At 37.9% G+C, this 16,470-nt stretch overlaps 1 protein-coding gene across 3 annotated transcripts in view; it reads right to left on the bottom strand.

Annotated features, from left to right (window-relative positions):
* Window positions 1–16,470, bottom strand: part of LCP1 (lymphocyte cytosolic protein 1) — an 81,011-nt gene that overhangs the window by 16,878 nt on the left and 47,663 nt on the right. For all 3 annotated transcript variants that reach the window (XM_059902467.1, XM_059902469.1, XM_059902468.1), the window contains 6 exons: window positions 15,815–15,947; window positions 13,469–13,550; window positions 11,475–11,640; window positions 9,991–10,133; window positions 7,151–7,246; window positions 1,429–1,624 (listed from right to left, as the gene is read on the bottom strand). In XM_059902467.1, the coding sequence (XP_059758450.1) occupies window positions 1,429–1,624; window positions 7,151–7,246; window positions 9,991–10,133; window positions 11,475–11,640; window positions 13,469–13,550; window positions 15,815–15,947 (816 nt within the window). The remainder of the gene's footprint in view (window positions 1–1,428; window positions 1,625–7,150; window positions 7,247–9,990; window positions 10,134–11,474; window positions 11,641–13,468; window positions 13,551–15,814; window positions 15,948–16,470) is intronic.

The following is a 16,470-nucleotide window of genomic DNA, read 5'->3' as shown; positions in this document are numbered from 1 at the left end:
CAGATTTTGGTTGATATATTAGACAATGACAGTCATTATGGGTTCTTTTTTTTATTACCATAATAAATTCTTGAGCAAGGCAGAGATATAATGAAAGCAGCACTGTGATGTGCCTGGCAGCAGTGTGCAGAATTACTGAAAGGCAATATGCATTTAAATTAAACACACAGAGGGGATAGTGTTTGACCCCAGCACGTGGGCACATTCAAGTGCTTGATGGATGGAGGAATAGGCCCCTAAGACCTAGTGAAATAGTTGGTGTATGATTTAATGAGTCTGGAAGAGCCTAAAGGAAAAATAACAATCTAAAGCTCATTCTGTGGGAAGAATTATTAGTATTTGTTGATTCAAGAGATTTGGGGGTGAAGGAGAGGAAGATATCAAAGTGGAACCCAGAGTTTTGGTAACTGAAGAAAAAAAATGGTATGATTAATGGAAATGGAGAATTTCTAAAGGACAGTGGATGGGATGGGGGCAGGGGGTAGAGAGGCAATGGGGGAAGGGGAAATGATCAATTCTGTCTTGTATATGCTGAATTTCAAGCGATAGTGATGGACCCAAATCTGGATCATCTAGAGGCAGCTAGAAATGGGTGATTAGAGGGCTTGATATACATATTTGGTAGTCAACAGAATGCACAGACCCCTGACCACTGTTTATCAAATCATACAAATGCAGCAGTGTTGGAACACAGATTGATTTTGCACTTCCAGCTAGAGTAAAGCATTGCAGAAAAGGATCAACCAATTCTTTAAATCTGAATTTTCTTTCTTTGGTGATATTCATTTATTATTACTTTTGTATTGATGTTCTGTCTCAATATCGGGACAATTCATGATGAAAAAAAGAAAAACATCTCTGGCACTATCACCTATTAGAACTTGACTAAAGCTGTGTGATTTTTTGTCCAGTCTTAGGGCTTTAGCCCCCTAAATATAACGGTCATGGATTCTGCCTCAAAATATTATTTTGTGGCCCCCATTATCCAAATCAAAGAAGCAAAACAAAAATCTCAGTAAGCACCTCTTAACATAAGTTAAATATCATTTTTAAATGATGAGTGGCTGCAACTTCTTGCCCCTAGGAATTAACACTCAGTCCATTCAGTACATAAATTAGGTTTGTGGAACTCAGGATTTATTTCATCTGATAATTAAATGCATTGTCTTCCCTAAAACATTTAATTCTGATAACGGATGAAGCCTATGTATAATGGATGTGATATAATGGTATTTGATTATTCCTGTTTGTCTGTAATTGACTTGATTAATCTATTTATTCTCTTTGTTATGTACCAGAGGATTGATGACCTGTTTGCAAATCTTCCATGTGAGGGGCTTAGGTTTGCTTAGGAGGTGATTTTGAATTGCCCTTGAATTAGAATTGTGACTGCTTTTCCGAACATTTAAGCAGCCAATTTCCAGTTACCTTCAAGAGCCCCCCAGTCGATGTCCTGGTTCTCTGGTTTGTGCAGGGCAGGGTATTTGTTAAAGAGGTTGGCAATAAAAGCCAAGTTCAACTTGGGGTTCCCTCGGACAACATCTGTAGCTGTGACAAACTGCCGGCAGCCCAGCCTCTCCGCCTGCTGCAACATGCATTCTGCCCTCTGGATGTCATCCTTCTCCTGCAATGAAAAAGGACGGACGTCTCAAGGCTGGGTCAAAGCCTCTCTAGGCACAAAGTAGACATGGATAACATGAAAAAGAGATGGAAATCTTACTGAAACCCTTAGTATTCAACCTCAGATAGACACTTAATAACAGCAAATTATCACTTGTATTTGCCTGAACCAAAATCAGAAAGTCACAAGTAAAAGGAATCTCAAAAGTTAAGTCATCAAGTCCTTCCATCTTTATACAGAACAGAACCATTTCAGATGAATAGCTGGTTGTCTTGCTTTTAAAGAGATTCAGTAGATTCTACAGTCTTATCATTTAAGTTCATCTTAATTATTTTCAACCATTAGGTTTCCTTTTTATTATCTTTTTGCATAGACCTCATGAAAAATGTTCATTTATTAAGTAATAAATTATATTCCTATTTTCAGTTCATCAAAGATATTTACATCTGCCAACAAGAACTTCTGATTTAGTTTAACCGCCTTTCCCACACTGAGTTGGTGTACTTGCAGCTCAGACAAAATAAATTTAAGCTACACAGTGTCATTGATAAATATATAATATCTATTTGGCTTCTGCAGACTTCAGATTGAGGATCACCCCTTTAATATATTAAAAGTCTATTCAAATAGTTCTAGAGAATCTCCAGTCATTTGTAAACAGACTCTTATCAGAAGACTAAAGTTTTGTTGAAATATGGTCCATTGCCCTTTAATGCTCTTCAAAGTGTATGAAACCACAAATTTTCAGACAACTGGAACTTATTAAAACTAGAATTATCTCTTAATATGATGTTTTGCTAGATAACACTATACATTTCAGGAGCTCTACTTCTCATGCAGGAATGAGTTAACTTTAATATTAACTCATTGGCTTTAACTCTAATGATATGAAATGAGGCACAAGAGTGGGTAAGGCAACTTCTCTACATCAATACTAAAGTGTTGGCAAAACTGAAGTTTTAATCGGACCCTTGTTGTGCCCTTTGTTTTCTTTCTCTTTTTTCTTTTTTTATACTGTATGGTTCTATTTATTTTTTGTCAAAATCTTTTATTTTCTTTCCAAAGTTGTTTTTCTAAATAAGATAAAAACATTCCATCAAGATTTTCTTTTGGATTGACCCACAGGATTTTTTTTCTGGAGGATCTCAACCATACTGATTTTCTAAGATTATTCTCTCTAAATCCTACCTGTGTCAGATAATGTGGCCGAACAACAGATGAGACAACTGTAAGAATAAATTTTTTTGTTTTTTTTGGATGACCACAACAAAAGCAACAATGATTGCAATTACCAAACACGAAACACACTCATATTATGTCATAATATTGACATTCAGTCCAGTAATCCTCCACTGTAACAGCTCCTTTACTTTGCAGTGAAAATTGATTTGTATATTTTTTGCCTCTGAGTCCTTGTGGGATTTTTTTTTTTTACTCAAACAGAAAGTCACAAAAATTATAACCATCTTCATCAGTTTACTCAGTCCATGTAATTTTTTTTTTTTTCATCTTGATCTTTTGTTAGCACTTTTATGAATTCATCAGTTTTCCATTAGAGTTCTGAAAATGCTTATTCATTCAGTTCAGCAGTATAGTCAGTTACCAGAAACCTGTACTTGTCAGAGTCTTTTCCATGAATTCCTTGAAGATGAAACCCTTTTATAGGAACATTTTTGCAAAAGCATCAGATTACACCCAGAACTGTCTGTAAATGACAAAAGACTTAAAAATGACCACGGTTAAAGATTTGATGAAAGTTTATAATAATGCAATTGACAAGGAAATTTAGTTATTTGTGAGATATACATTTTAAAGTAATAACTAGAATTATGACTTATAACATTACACCAGAACATATAAGATTTTTAGAAATTTCATGTAATGTCTGAAACATTTATAATAACATATTTCCATACAAATAACCCAAAGAAAGTTTAGTATTAGTTTTTTTCTTTGTTTGTTTGTTTTTTTATACTGCAGGTTCTTATTAGTCATTAATTTTATACACATCAGTGTATACATGTCAATCCCAATCACCCAATTCAGCACACCACCATCCCCACCCCACCGCAGTTTTCCCCTCTTGGTGTCCATACGTTTGTTCTCTACATCTGTGTCTCAACTTCTGCCCTGCAAACCGGTTCATCTGTACCATTTTTCTAGGTTCTACATACATGTGTTAATATACGATATTTGTTTTTCTCTTTCTGACTTACGTCACTCTGTATGACAGTCTCTAGATCCATCCACGTCTCAACAAATGACTCAATTTCATTCCTTTTTATGGCTGAGTAATATTTCATTGTACATATGTACCACAACTTCTCTATCCATTCGTCTGTCAATGGGCATTTAGGTTGCTTCCATGACCTGGCTATTGTAAATAGCACTGCAGTGAACATTGGGGTGCATGTGTCTTTTTGAATTATGGTTTTCTCTGGGTATATGCCCAGTAGTGAGATTGCTGGATCATATGGTAATTCTATTTTTAGTTTTTTAAGGAACCTCCATACTGTTCTCCATAGTGGCTGTATCAATTTACATTCCCAACAACAGTGCAGGAGGGTTCCCTTTTCTCCACACCCTCTCCAGCATTTGTTGTTTGTAGATTTTCTGATGATGCCCATTCTAACTGGTGTGAGGTGATACCTCATTGTAGTTTTGATTTGCATTTCTCTAATAATTAGTGATGTTGAGCATCTTTTCATGTGCTTCGTGGCCATGTGTATGTCTTCTTTGGAGAAATGTCTATTTAGGTCTTCTGCCCATTTTTGGATTGGGTTGTTTGTTTCTTTAATATTGAGCTGCATGAGCTGTTTATGTATTTTAGAGATTAATCCTTTGTCCGTTGATTCATTTGCAAATATTTTCTCCCATTCTGAGGGTTGTCTTTTTGTCTTGTTTATGGTTCCCTTTGCTGTGCAAAAGCTTTGAAGTTTCATTAGGTACCATTTGTTTACTTTTGTTTTTATTTCCATTACTCTAGGAGGTGGATCAAAAAAGATCTTGCTGTGATTTATGTCAAAGAGTGTTCTTCCTATGTTTTCCTCTAAGAGTTTTATAGTGTCTGGTCTTACATTTAGGTCTTGAATCCATTTTGAGTTTATTTTTGTGTATGGTGTTAGGGAGTGTTCTAATTTCATTCTTTTACATGTAGCTGTCCAGTTTTCCCAGCACCACTTATTGAAGAAACTGTCTTTTCTCCATTGTATATCTTTGCCTCCTTTGTCATAGATTAGTTGACCATAGGTGCGTGGGTTTATCTCTGGGCTTTCTATCTTGTTCCATTGATCTATGTTTCTGTTTTTGTGCCAGTACCATATTGTCTTGATTACTGTAGCGTTGTAGTATAGTCGGAAGTCAGGGGGTCTAATTCCTGCAGCTCTGTTTTTTTCCCTCAAGACTGCTTTGGCTATTCGGGGTCTTTTGTGTCTCCATACCAATTTTAAGATGATTTGTTCTAGTTCCGTTAAAAATGCCATTGGTAATTTGATAGGGATTGCATTGAATCTGTAGATTGCTTTGGGTAGTATAGTCATTTTCACAATATTGATTCTTCCAATCCAAGAACATGGTATATCTCTCCATCTGTTGGTATCATCTTTAATTTCTTTCATCAGTGTCTTATAGTTTTCTGCATACAGGTCTTTTGTCTCCCTAGGTAGGTTTGTTCCTAGGTTATTTTATTCTTTTTGTTGCAGTCGTAAATGGGAGTGTTTCCATAATTTCTCTTTCAGATTTTTCATCATTAGTGTATAGGAATGCAAGAGATTTCTGTACATTAATTTTGTATCCTGCAACTTTACCAAATTCATTGATTAGCTCTAGTTTTCTGGTGGCATTTTTAGGATTCTCTATGTATAGTATCATGTCATCTGCAAACAGTGACAATTTTACTTCTTCTTTTCCAATTTGTATTCCTTTTATTTCTCTTTCTTCTCTGATTGCCGTGGCTAGGACTTCCAAAAGTATGTTGAATAATAGTGGTGAGAGTGGACATCCTTGTCTCGTTCCTGATCTTAGAGGAAATGCTTTCAGTTTTTCACCATTGAAAATGATGTTTGCTGTGGGTTTGTCATATATGGCCTTTATTATGTTGAAATAGGTTCCCTCTGTGCCCACTTTCTGGAGAGTTTTTGTCATAAATGGGTGTTGAATTTTGTCAAAAGCTTTTTCTGCATCTATTGAGATGATCATATGGTTTTTATTCTTCAATTTGTTAATATGGTGTATCACATTGATTGATTTGTGTATATTGAAGAATCCTTGCATCCCTGGGATAAATCCCACTTGATCATGGTGTATGATCCTTTTAATGTGTTGTTGGATTCTGTTTGCTAGTATTTTGTTGAGGATTTTTGCATCTATATTCATCAGTGATATTGGTCTGTAATTGTCTTTTTTTGTAGGATCTTTGTCTGGTTTTGGTATCAGGGTGATGGTGGCCTCATAGAATGAGTTTGGGAGTGTTCCTTCCTCTGCAATTTTTTGGAAGAGTTTGAGAAGGATGGGTGTTAGCTCTTTTCTCAATGTTTGATAGAATTCACCTGTGAAGCCATCTGGTCCTGGACTTTTGTTTGTTGGAAGATTTTTAATCACAGTTCCAATTTCAGTGCTTGTGATTGGTCTGTTCATATTTTCTGTTTCTTCCTGGTTCAGTCTTGGAAGGTTATACCTTTCTAAGAATTTGTCCATTTCTTCCAGGTTGTCCACTTTGTTTTCAATGAGTCCTCATACCAGACACCTCTAAAAACTTAGACGATCTTGTCCAGCCCTTTCTCCCGTTACCCTCAATGGTGTAGTGAGGCAGGGCTGTGGCTGAGTGGATTTTGGAGCCATCCTGGGCTTAAATCCTTGCTATGCCACATACTGGCTCTGTGGTCCTGAGGTGATTATTAACTTTTCTGACCTTCAGTTTTCTCAATTATAAAACAGAGTTATTAGCACTTACTTTAGTGATGTTTGCAAGGATTAGGGGCAGTGTAAGCAACATGCCCAGCATAATACCTGGCACATAGGAAGAACCTAGCAAGTGGGGTTTCCTCTTATTATTATTAATAGAGGAAAAGAGCCCCAGCCTTGGATCACAGGACTTCCAATAATCTGTCATATGATCTTGGACATATTAATGAACCCTTCTGAATCTCATTTTGTTTTTCATTGTGATAGTGGGAATTTATTTATTTGTGTAAATATCCTGTCTATTTCTAGAAATAATATTCAGGTAGCTAAAAATGGAAAAAATAATCCTTCTTGGTGTTGGAGGGCCTATTAAATGATGGGACACATGCAGAAGTGCTTCCGATGGTGTATGGCATTTCATTATCATTCCTCTCTTTCCTTAATTTTAGTTCCAGATTCAATTTTCCACAGTTACAACCCAAAACTGTTAACAGTTTTTAACAATTTAACATGGCTCTAAGCAGAGATGTTCACTCATGGAACTCTGGAGCCAGCATCACACAGGGCAATGGAACAGCCAATGCAGAGGAATCATCACATCTAACACGACTTGGGGCATGGCCTTACCCTCAGTCCTGACATGTCAATAACAACAGCAGGAATACCTTCTTCATCTCCTTTTGGAGCCACCTGTTCAAGCAGGTGGTAATAAGCTTTTGAGTCCTGTGAGAAATGAGGAAATTACAATTTCAAAATGGCACAGCTAATTACATACTTAGCACGACAATAATTTCCCGAAAGCAAACATATTTCATTTCTCATCCAACTATCATTCAACAATGCAACTTAATTAACAAAGCTGCGAACATTCACTGATTTGAATTTTCTATTTGTCTCTTTATATATTATATTTGCCTTTCTTTTTAAAAGGAGTATAACAGTTAAAAATACAGGACATACATAAAAGGCAAATGCTATTCTATTGATATTAGGGAAGAAAAATAATTCGTTTACGTGTATTAAATTGTATACAGGAAAATATATATACCTTTATATTGCTGTAGAAGTCAGCCAGCTAAGGTTTAATTAAAAAAAAAAAAGTGACAGAAAAAGGAAGCAGAAGTTTAAGGCAGAGTTTAAAAACACATTTAAATGGACAATCAGCAAAAGAAAAAGATTTCGAAGACAGAATATTGAAGCATTCACAAGCAGTCTTTATGTAAAGGGAGCAATATTAAGGTAAGTGCATTTACTATTTATCAAGAAGCTAGAAAAAATGGTTTAGTTTAGCTATTGCAGAGTAGATATGGATATTGAATTCTCATGTTTTCTTAGATTCTGGAAATAGGCTTATTGACAAAAAATTTTCTGAATCATAGTCTTAAAATTATAAGTTTATTCTCATTCAATGAAAGCATACAGATTTTCAGGTAATTTATTTAAATCATTTAAAGACATCTTAATTTCTCTTAAAGACTGAAAAATCAGCTGTCGCTCTGTTTGTTTTTTATAAACTGGGTAGAGCCCAGGGATAGCAGAGGTATGCTCACCTCTTGTGACATTAGAAAGATAAGAAGAGAGAGCACCGGCCATGGATGTTGCACCTGGGAAACTGATTTTCACCTCTTCTCTCTACCTTCTCCTTTCTCTTACTTTTCGCTGTAGGTATTTCGAAGTCAGTGAAAGTTCCATGCAGGGTTAGGCATGAATAAAATCTGCACATCATGTGTCACATCTGTTTAGCTTTGCTAAGAGTCACCTCATTTCACCAGACCCTAAGAAACTTGTCTCATTCATTGTATTTTGGGGGTTCTCCCCTCCTTTGCTGACTTTGTGTGATTTAAGGGCACCTCCCAAAGTTGCCACATGCTCAGCCTTACATGTCACAGCACTGACGTTGGTGGTGAGGCAGCTACTCCCGGAGAACAGGCACAACCACTGTATAAGTGCTCAGCTTGCCAGTTCCTATCTCATATTCTAAAGAACACTGCCTTTCAGTCATAGGAAATCAGGTAAATTTATGGCTCCAACCAAGCATCCTAATTTTATCTGAAAAGTTTGAGAATTTTGGCTGAAATAATTGCAGAGCCTAAGTGTTGAGCACAAAGGGAGATAATGCTGTCCAGTTCCTGTTTAATCCCAGTTTGGCTGGTGGTGCAAGAAGAATGTTAATAAGCAATGAAAGCTGTGTAGTTAGAAAAAATAAATTTGGCATTATTAGCTTATGTCCTAAGGAATGGGGGACTTTCCATCAAGAAGCTTCACTCTAATTGGTACTGTGCCTGGCAGACCTTGAGTTCTAAAAGCCATTAAGTCCACAGCAGGGGGAAGTTGTCACTCAAGAATTACAAGCCTGGGTTGACTTGGTGAGTCATGTGACCTTTCCTCTGACTCTTCCTCTTTGGAGAAAATGTCTTTAACTTTTGAGAAAGTGGAGACTGAAATGTTTTTCTCATGTTGCATTCCAGCATCTCATACCATTTCCTACTGGGACTGACATTCCTTCCCGCTCCTTAAGCTCTTTCTGTGTCGGTCCATCTGTTATCAATGTGCACAAGCTGCTCCTTTCACCTTGGCATGGAACTTTTCACAACCTTGAAAACTACAGTGCATGCTTCCCTCAGCCTTTCCCCCTTTGGATGATCGCTGTTGCAGGACTAACTGTGTCTTCTACATTTTCTGGGGTTAATTCTCATTGCAGATGGTTTCCAGAATCATTATCTTTTAAACATCACTCTGGTTTCTACAAATAATAAGCTTTCAAGAAATTTATGAATTGTTTTAGAGGAGCAGTATGTATGGTGGTCAAGTACCATGGAGGTCAACTGCTCAGTGTGAGTCCTGACCCCATTCCCCCAGCTATGTGAACTCGAACAAGTTACTTATATTCTCTTTACCTCGGGTTCCTTATCTGCAAAATGAGCAAGTAATAATCCTTATCTCAAAGATTTGTTGTGAGGATTAAATGAGTCAATACATGCATAAAGCAGTTAGAACAGTGCCTGGCACTCAGTACATACGGTTTGCTATGATTAGGATAATTAGAAGAGTAATCCTCGTTTAATTTTTTTTAAAGGAATCCCCGTCTGATGCTCCCGTTGATAAAATCAGAAAGACATTAGAATCCTACGCAGACTCTCTTTGCCTAAAAATCAGTCTTACCTCTTGCTCTTCCTCTGTCTCACCCTCATCCCTCTACGTTCTGATGTTGAAACTCCAGGGGACACCCATCTCGTTTGATGCGGTGGGGTTGCTAGGGCCTTGGGCAGGTCTGTACGTGGCCCTGAGCTGGAGCTGCACATGGACTCGAGAACAGCATGGGCTCCAAAACAGCGCCGGCCACTCTAACTAACACCAGAACTTCCGAAGAGATGAAGCCCTTTGTCTTTATCTTTGTCTCTTCTCTGTTAATGCCCAAATTCCCTTCACCCCTGTGGTTAGTTGTGTACAAAGTACACTCCTCCTACCTTGATGTCACTGCTGAAGTTGCTGACTTTGTTGCAGCCTGCGTTTTCCAGGTGGTAATTAGCCCATCTCAGCAGGAGCTCCTCAGGGGAGAGTTTCATCAAATCCTCCAGACTCTCCCCTTCTCTCAAAAGAGCGGCCAGTGCTGAAGAAGCGCAAAAAACGAAGAAAAATAAATGCAGGGGATATTTGGGGGGATTAGTTACAAATTAAACTGAGCCCTGCTGGGAAGTCAAAGATACCACATTATCTCTCTGGGATAGAGGGACATAGAGCCTCTCCCATGGAATAAACACTTTATTATTATTCCCTAAAAAGAGGTGTAAGGTATTATAAGCCTATTTATTATCCCCATTTTTCGGGTGGAGAAGACAAGGCACCAATGAATATCAGTGCTATGCCTAAGAATACAGGAGCAGAGCCATGGAAATAACCAAGACTATCGACTCAGAATACTCTGCTGGGTCTGTCAGCAGAGTTTGATATAATATGACATTTTTGCTTTTAAGAGATCATTTTGTAATAATGACAATGTGCTCTTGCTTATTCCCATAGGTGTTTTATATTTCAAATGCTTACCTGCATAATTATAGCATCTCAAAAAGTGTAATTAACGCTTTCCTCTGTTTCCCAGATGAATTAAGTCATTTTTGCTCAGCTAGAAGGTTTAAATTTAGCTGAGGTCATTATTTGCAAATCAATATTCTTTCTAATGTGTTCTGAGTTCCTTATTTGCTTTTTTCTTCTTTATATTCTGTTTAATATACTGGTTTTCAAATGGTACCCCAGGATTCTTCACTGGTTACTTTGATTTGGACATGTAAATAAAATATAAATATATATTAAAAAAAGGTTAGAATTTGGCTACAGATTTCATATTAGTAGGATCTGTACAGGAAAAATGAAAGGTAACCGTGTGTTTTGTATGATATTTATCAAGGTCTACTATTACTGTCTAAAGGACAGGCTGAATTGTTTAAATGCTTAGGACGCTGACAGCTGATGGAATAAGACTGACAGCTACAATATTTAGTTGAGAACTCTGAAACTCTAAATGTAATTTCCTATAATGTTGGTAAGAAAGAGACTGAGTTTCTACTCTGGTGCTATCACTGCAGTATATAAATGTGAATCACTTTGTAAAATCCAAGTTTAAAATAGCCTAATTTGTTACAAAGTGTCTAAAGGCAAAGTGAACTCAGAAAAGCTCTTGAGGTTGGGGTCCCAGACAGCTAGACTGAGCTATAGGTTCTAAACAAGCATTATGAGTAGTCTGTGGTCTTAAAAAAGCTTTTGCTCTCGTTTTAAAAAGTCTGGACAGTGTGGATAGAACGTGTTACATTAATACAAAGGATTGGATATAACTGTAGTTTCAAAAACTGAGGATTCTGAGTTTGACAACTCCTGACATCTTCCTCTCACAGCCCCCAACACACGCACTAACAAAATGTCATGCCATTATTAACGTTGGAGGCTTTGCTGGTACCTTCGTTTCTGCTGAGTTCGATGTCGGCAAATAACCCAATCTTGATGACCTGCCACAGCAGTCCCAGGACCAGGTAAGGCTTCCCCTCCTTTAAGTCCTCAGCCCCGATATTAACCACGTGGCAGCCGATGGCTGAGGCAGAGTTCAGAGCCAGGTTCAGATTCTCCTGAAGGAGAAAAAGTATGCAAGTTTTGTTTTTGACTTTGCAGATGCCAAATGATCATTCTTGATCGGCAGCAGCAACGTTTTGCTTCTAGAAAGTTCCTAGGTCTAGAGGCATTGTCTTCACTAGATTTTTAACATTGGAAAAAAGCAGGGAGTAACACCTGGATTTTACTGGAGTAAAATCCAGTAACCCAGGCAGTGCCTAATCCATCAAGCCAGAGCCCTGAGTTGAAGGCTCATCCTGGTCAGGATGAAACTAACGAGTCTTCTTTTTCCATACTGCTCTGTGATGGAGCCTCCACTCTCAGCATCTCCATCAGCCAGCAAGGAAGGGGCACATTTGAGGGCAGTCACTGTCTTGTCACTGGCTATTGTCAATAACCCCATTGTTAATGTAAATCAAGGTCATGAAAGAGAGTAACAAAATATCTTTTTGACGTTCAGATTGGATATTGAAGGAATGAAAAAGATTCAAATGAAATTCCTGGAAAAGACAGAGGGATTTTTACTAGGACAATTTATTGAGTATCTATAATATCTAGGGACCTTGAGTACACACACACGCATATCCACATACATACAGATTATATGTTCTTATAACTAACAACAATGTATGTAAGGTAACTCATATACAGTTGCAATAGGGTCAGTGAAATTTTCAGTCCAGGGTCTTTCTACAGTTGACCCTTGAACAACAGGGGTTTGAACTGCCGGATCCACTTATATGTAGGGTTTTTTCGATAGTAAATACTACAGTACTACATGATCCACGGTTGGTTGACACCATGGACGCAGAACAGTGGTTATGGAGGAACCAAGTACAGGAAGGGCAGACTGTAAATTATATTTGGATTTTGGACCGAGCGGAGGGCTGACACACCTCCTTCCCCCCATGGTTCAAGGGTCAACTGTACTATTATTTTTGAGTCCACAAAGAAGGAGATATCAGAGTCAAAGATGTACAGAACTTGTTCTTATGATAAATTAGAAAAACGTAGGCCATCAGTGAATTGGGAAGGGGACTATCAGAAGAAAACTGGGTTTTTACCCTAATGTAGAGCTCAAAATGACAAGTAAAAAATATCATGTCCACTTACGGCCAAGACTAAAACTTAACATCAAGATTAAATATGACGTTAAGTGCCTTCATGTACATTTAATCATAGTTCTTGCTTTGATCACGGCTTCCATTTTTTAAGAACACAGGGTTGCTTAAATCCAAACAGGACATAATATATTGCTCATGATTTAAGAAGTGAGATGTGGCTTCTGAGCAAGAAGATTACAATAATGTGAAAATGCTGGAACATAAGACAGAAATGCCGCTTACTTACCACCGGTCACTGTTCCAGTCAATCAACAAACTGAAGGCATAAAAGCAAGTTATATTTATCACACTGGTGTCTGTGGCCAATACCACCGTGCAGGCTGCCAGAGAACTTCCCGTTTTTTACCCCCTCACTTCTTAGAAAAGCTGATCTTTTCAGATAAAATATTGTGCAGTTGGCATCAGCTCCAAGATAAATTGCCAGGGAAAGTTTGAGTTAAATTTTAGCCAATGTGAATTTTATTCATACGTGGCCAAAACAAACAAAGTCTACCCCAACTACTAATACTCACTAACTTCCCTCACCGCCCCCCCTACTATATTAATACAAGACAAAATAGAAATGTGTCCCCCTCTCCCTACTAGTCATGACAGATCACCAGCCCAAAGCCTGGGCTTTGGAAATAATGTCTGAGCACCTGAAAAAGGCCGGCTCAGCAGTCACGGCGACTCATTTCTTCAAAGCACAATCCTACGTTAAGGTAACACAGGGAAGACACACCTGAATGGTGAAAGGGGTGAGTTTCTTTTTGTTGATTGCTCTTTCATCAATTGTGTCCGGCACTGATAGGTTGATCATTTTACTGAAAGAGAAACAATTAAAGAAAGCAGGCTTCTAAATAAAAGAGCCCAGTGACACTGAATTTAAATTCTAGCAATGCCATAAGCAAAGAGGACAGCAACATCATTGTGCTACCCAGTGTTCAGATATAAAATCAATTTTGCAGTTTCGACTAGATTCAAACTATCTGCGGGAAAGGTTAATTTTCCTTGAAGTCAAACAATATATTGAGGCAGGAAATAAGAACCCTACTTCATTCACTCACCTAAAAAGCTGGAAGATTATTCTGGTTCCCTTAGCACATTAGGAAATTCTGGGTGGATAGCCAAGGCAAATTCTCTATGAGTACTTCACTTTCTCAGCCATGAAAATGGCTCCACTATATAAAAGATTATCTATACACTTCTGAGCTTATATAATGTCTACATTTCTATTTGACAGCTGGTCAAACTCTATACCTTCAACTGATCATATAATAAAATGTTTTACATTCTCCTGTAAGCATTATCGTATCAGTACTTTAGAAATGTCTCCCACTTAAGTATCTAACACATTGGTCAGACATCCAAAATAAGCAGCTATTATTTATGAAAAACTTATTTTACCCACTTAGCTTTGGTTTAACCTCCAATGGGTCGTTAAAAATAAATTTCCTTAGGTCACTTCCATCTTATTTAAAGAAAGGAAGTTGGGAAAAAATCCAAAGGAACAAAAACAAAATCAAAGAATAATAAACTTGAATGTGACTATTTCTTTTTTTAATAAGAGAAATCAACATTAACTTTTTTTCTAACAAGTTTTAAGCATATAGATGCTTAAATAAAGATGTATTTCCACAACTTTGCTCTCTGTGTATGCATGTACATATATTTAAATAAAAGGCACTTTACTGCAATTTAGGCAAAACAAACCCCTAAATCATTATTTGAAAAATATGACACTCTAGTGAACTAGAAGCTCTGGCAAACAGTAGGAGAGAGGGGTGGCTTAAAAAAGTATACGATATCCCTGCCCTTGAAAAGCTTAGAGTCAAATTACAGAGACAAAATATATGGATATGAAAATTTACATAACAGTCCAAAGCAGAACATGATAATGGCTCCCAAAGTCCTACAAACAATATGTGCTTTAAGAATTCAGTGAAGGGAGAGATCAGTAGGACTTGGAAGAACCAGAAAATTATACGGTAAATGGATTTGTGCAGGAGGAGAGGGTGGGGAAGGACATTCTTAAAAAGGAAAATAAAAGGCAAAGCCAGAGTTGCAAGTTGTAAGCAGGGCGTGTATGGGGAAGAGTGAGTATGGTTGCTCAAGCATCCAGTCAGTCATACAACCCTTCACTCGTACCCTGGGCTGGGTGCCTGAGTCATGGGGGTCTTGGGAGGTACAACTAGAAAGAGCTTGAGGGAAGACCAGGGGGTGGTCTTAAAGAGTCAGGACCCGAACATGCAGGCTAGGTTTCTGATGTCTTTTTTCAGCCGTTGAACTTTTTAAAAATGAAATCTCTTGGTGAGCTCTGATAAACAAAATACCGAAAGTGGAATTGCTCTGGTCAGAGCAGGGGAGGGGTAGGAAGCTCAAAGTCTTGCCCACACATCTTTCCCTTCAATTCCCGAGCCCACCTGAGATTGGGCCTTTCAAGCCTCCTCATTCACGCCACATCTTACAATGACAGAGAGGCTGCCAAATATGAGGCAAGAGCCACAGAGGCATTTTCAGAGGCACCATCCTGAGTTGACCAACCGTGCTGAGAGGGCGCCTGTGCATAGAATATATCCCTCCTTTTCCAGGCGCTTGCAGCATTTGTGCACCTCTCAATAGTTCTTTTTTTTTTTTTTCACACAACATATATTTAGTTCATAATAATAGTTCAACATAATAGTTCTTTTGCTTGAGGATTTGCATTGGATGCTTCAATTATCATGCTGCTATTATCGTTCAATTCTATGTACTCTCACAGCGGGCCATGCTCAGATGAAGCAAAATGGCGTATATTCCAAAAAATAATTGATTTTGACCTTGTGTTACTATATCTCTACGTTCATGTTTGTCTCTGTACTGTGCATCCCTCTCCTCCGCCCAAGTGATGGTAGTTTTACATTTCTCATTCTAAGCTGCGTTTGAAATCAGTTTGCTCTCCTGAACCTGCCACCTGAAAGTCTGGAAAAGCATTTCAGATCCAGCTGAGTACCAAAGGAAGTGAGCCTAAAGATAAACGCAGTGAATTGTTGGTATTCCAGAAGATTCTAGGGAAACCTTCGGAAGCCAAGAAGGTAGTGTTATTTACCAAAGGACAATGCCATCTCCAACAGCACTGAAGAGATCATTGGTGTTTGGATTCATTGGGATGACATGCCGACAATCGGGGTCATTTTCCAGGGCTTTGTTTATCCAGTTGACAAAGGCATACTTCTCTTCCTCTGCAAGTAAATGATTAAAATGACTTATTTGCAAAGTGAAAATCTGATACAAACAAAATTATACACATGGATCTTAGATTCTTGTGCCCAGGAGAGACATTGTGAGGCTGATCTTGTCCATTATCCTATCATCTCACATTTATTGACATTTAAAAATCTCAAATGATTTGGGAAATAGGCACAGAATCTCTGTTCACTCCAATCATAAAACATATATATAGCAAGCAGATTTAGAAGCTATATATATGCAAATATATTCTATTTAGAAGTAAATATATAGGGACTTCCCTGGTGGCACAGTGGTTAAGACTCCATGCTCCCAATGCAGGGGGCCCAGGTTCAATACCTGGTCAGGGAACTAGATCCCACATGCATGCCACAACTAAGGAGCCCACGTGCCGCAACTAAGGAGCCCACCTGCCACAACTAAGACCCGGCACAACCAAATAAATAAATAAATAAATAAATATTTAAAAAATAAAGACATATATTTTTAAAAAAGAAGTAAATATATACATATCTG

The sequence above is a fragment of the Balaenoptera ricei genome, chromosome 18 (genome assembly GCF_028023285.1).
Source record: "Balaenoptera ricei isolate mBalRic1 chromosome 18, mBalRic1.hap2, whole genome shotgun sequence".
Taxonomy (NCBI): domain Eukaryota; kingdom Metazoa; phylum Chordata; class Mammalia; order Artiodactyla; family Balaenopteridae; genus Balaenoptera; species Balaenoptera ricei.
Note: the sequence above shows the minus strand (reverse complement) of the source record. Positions and strands in the feature narration are given on the sequence as shown.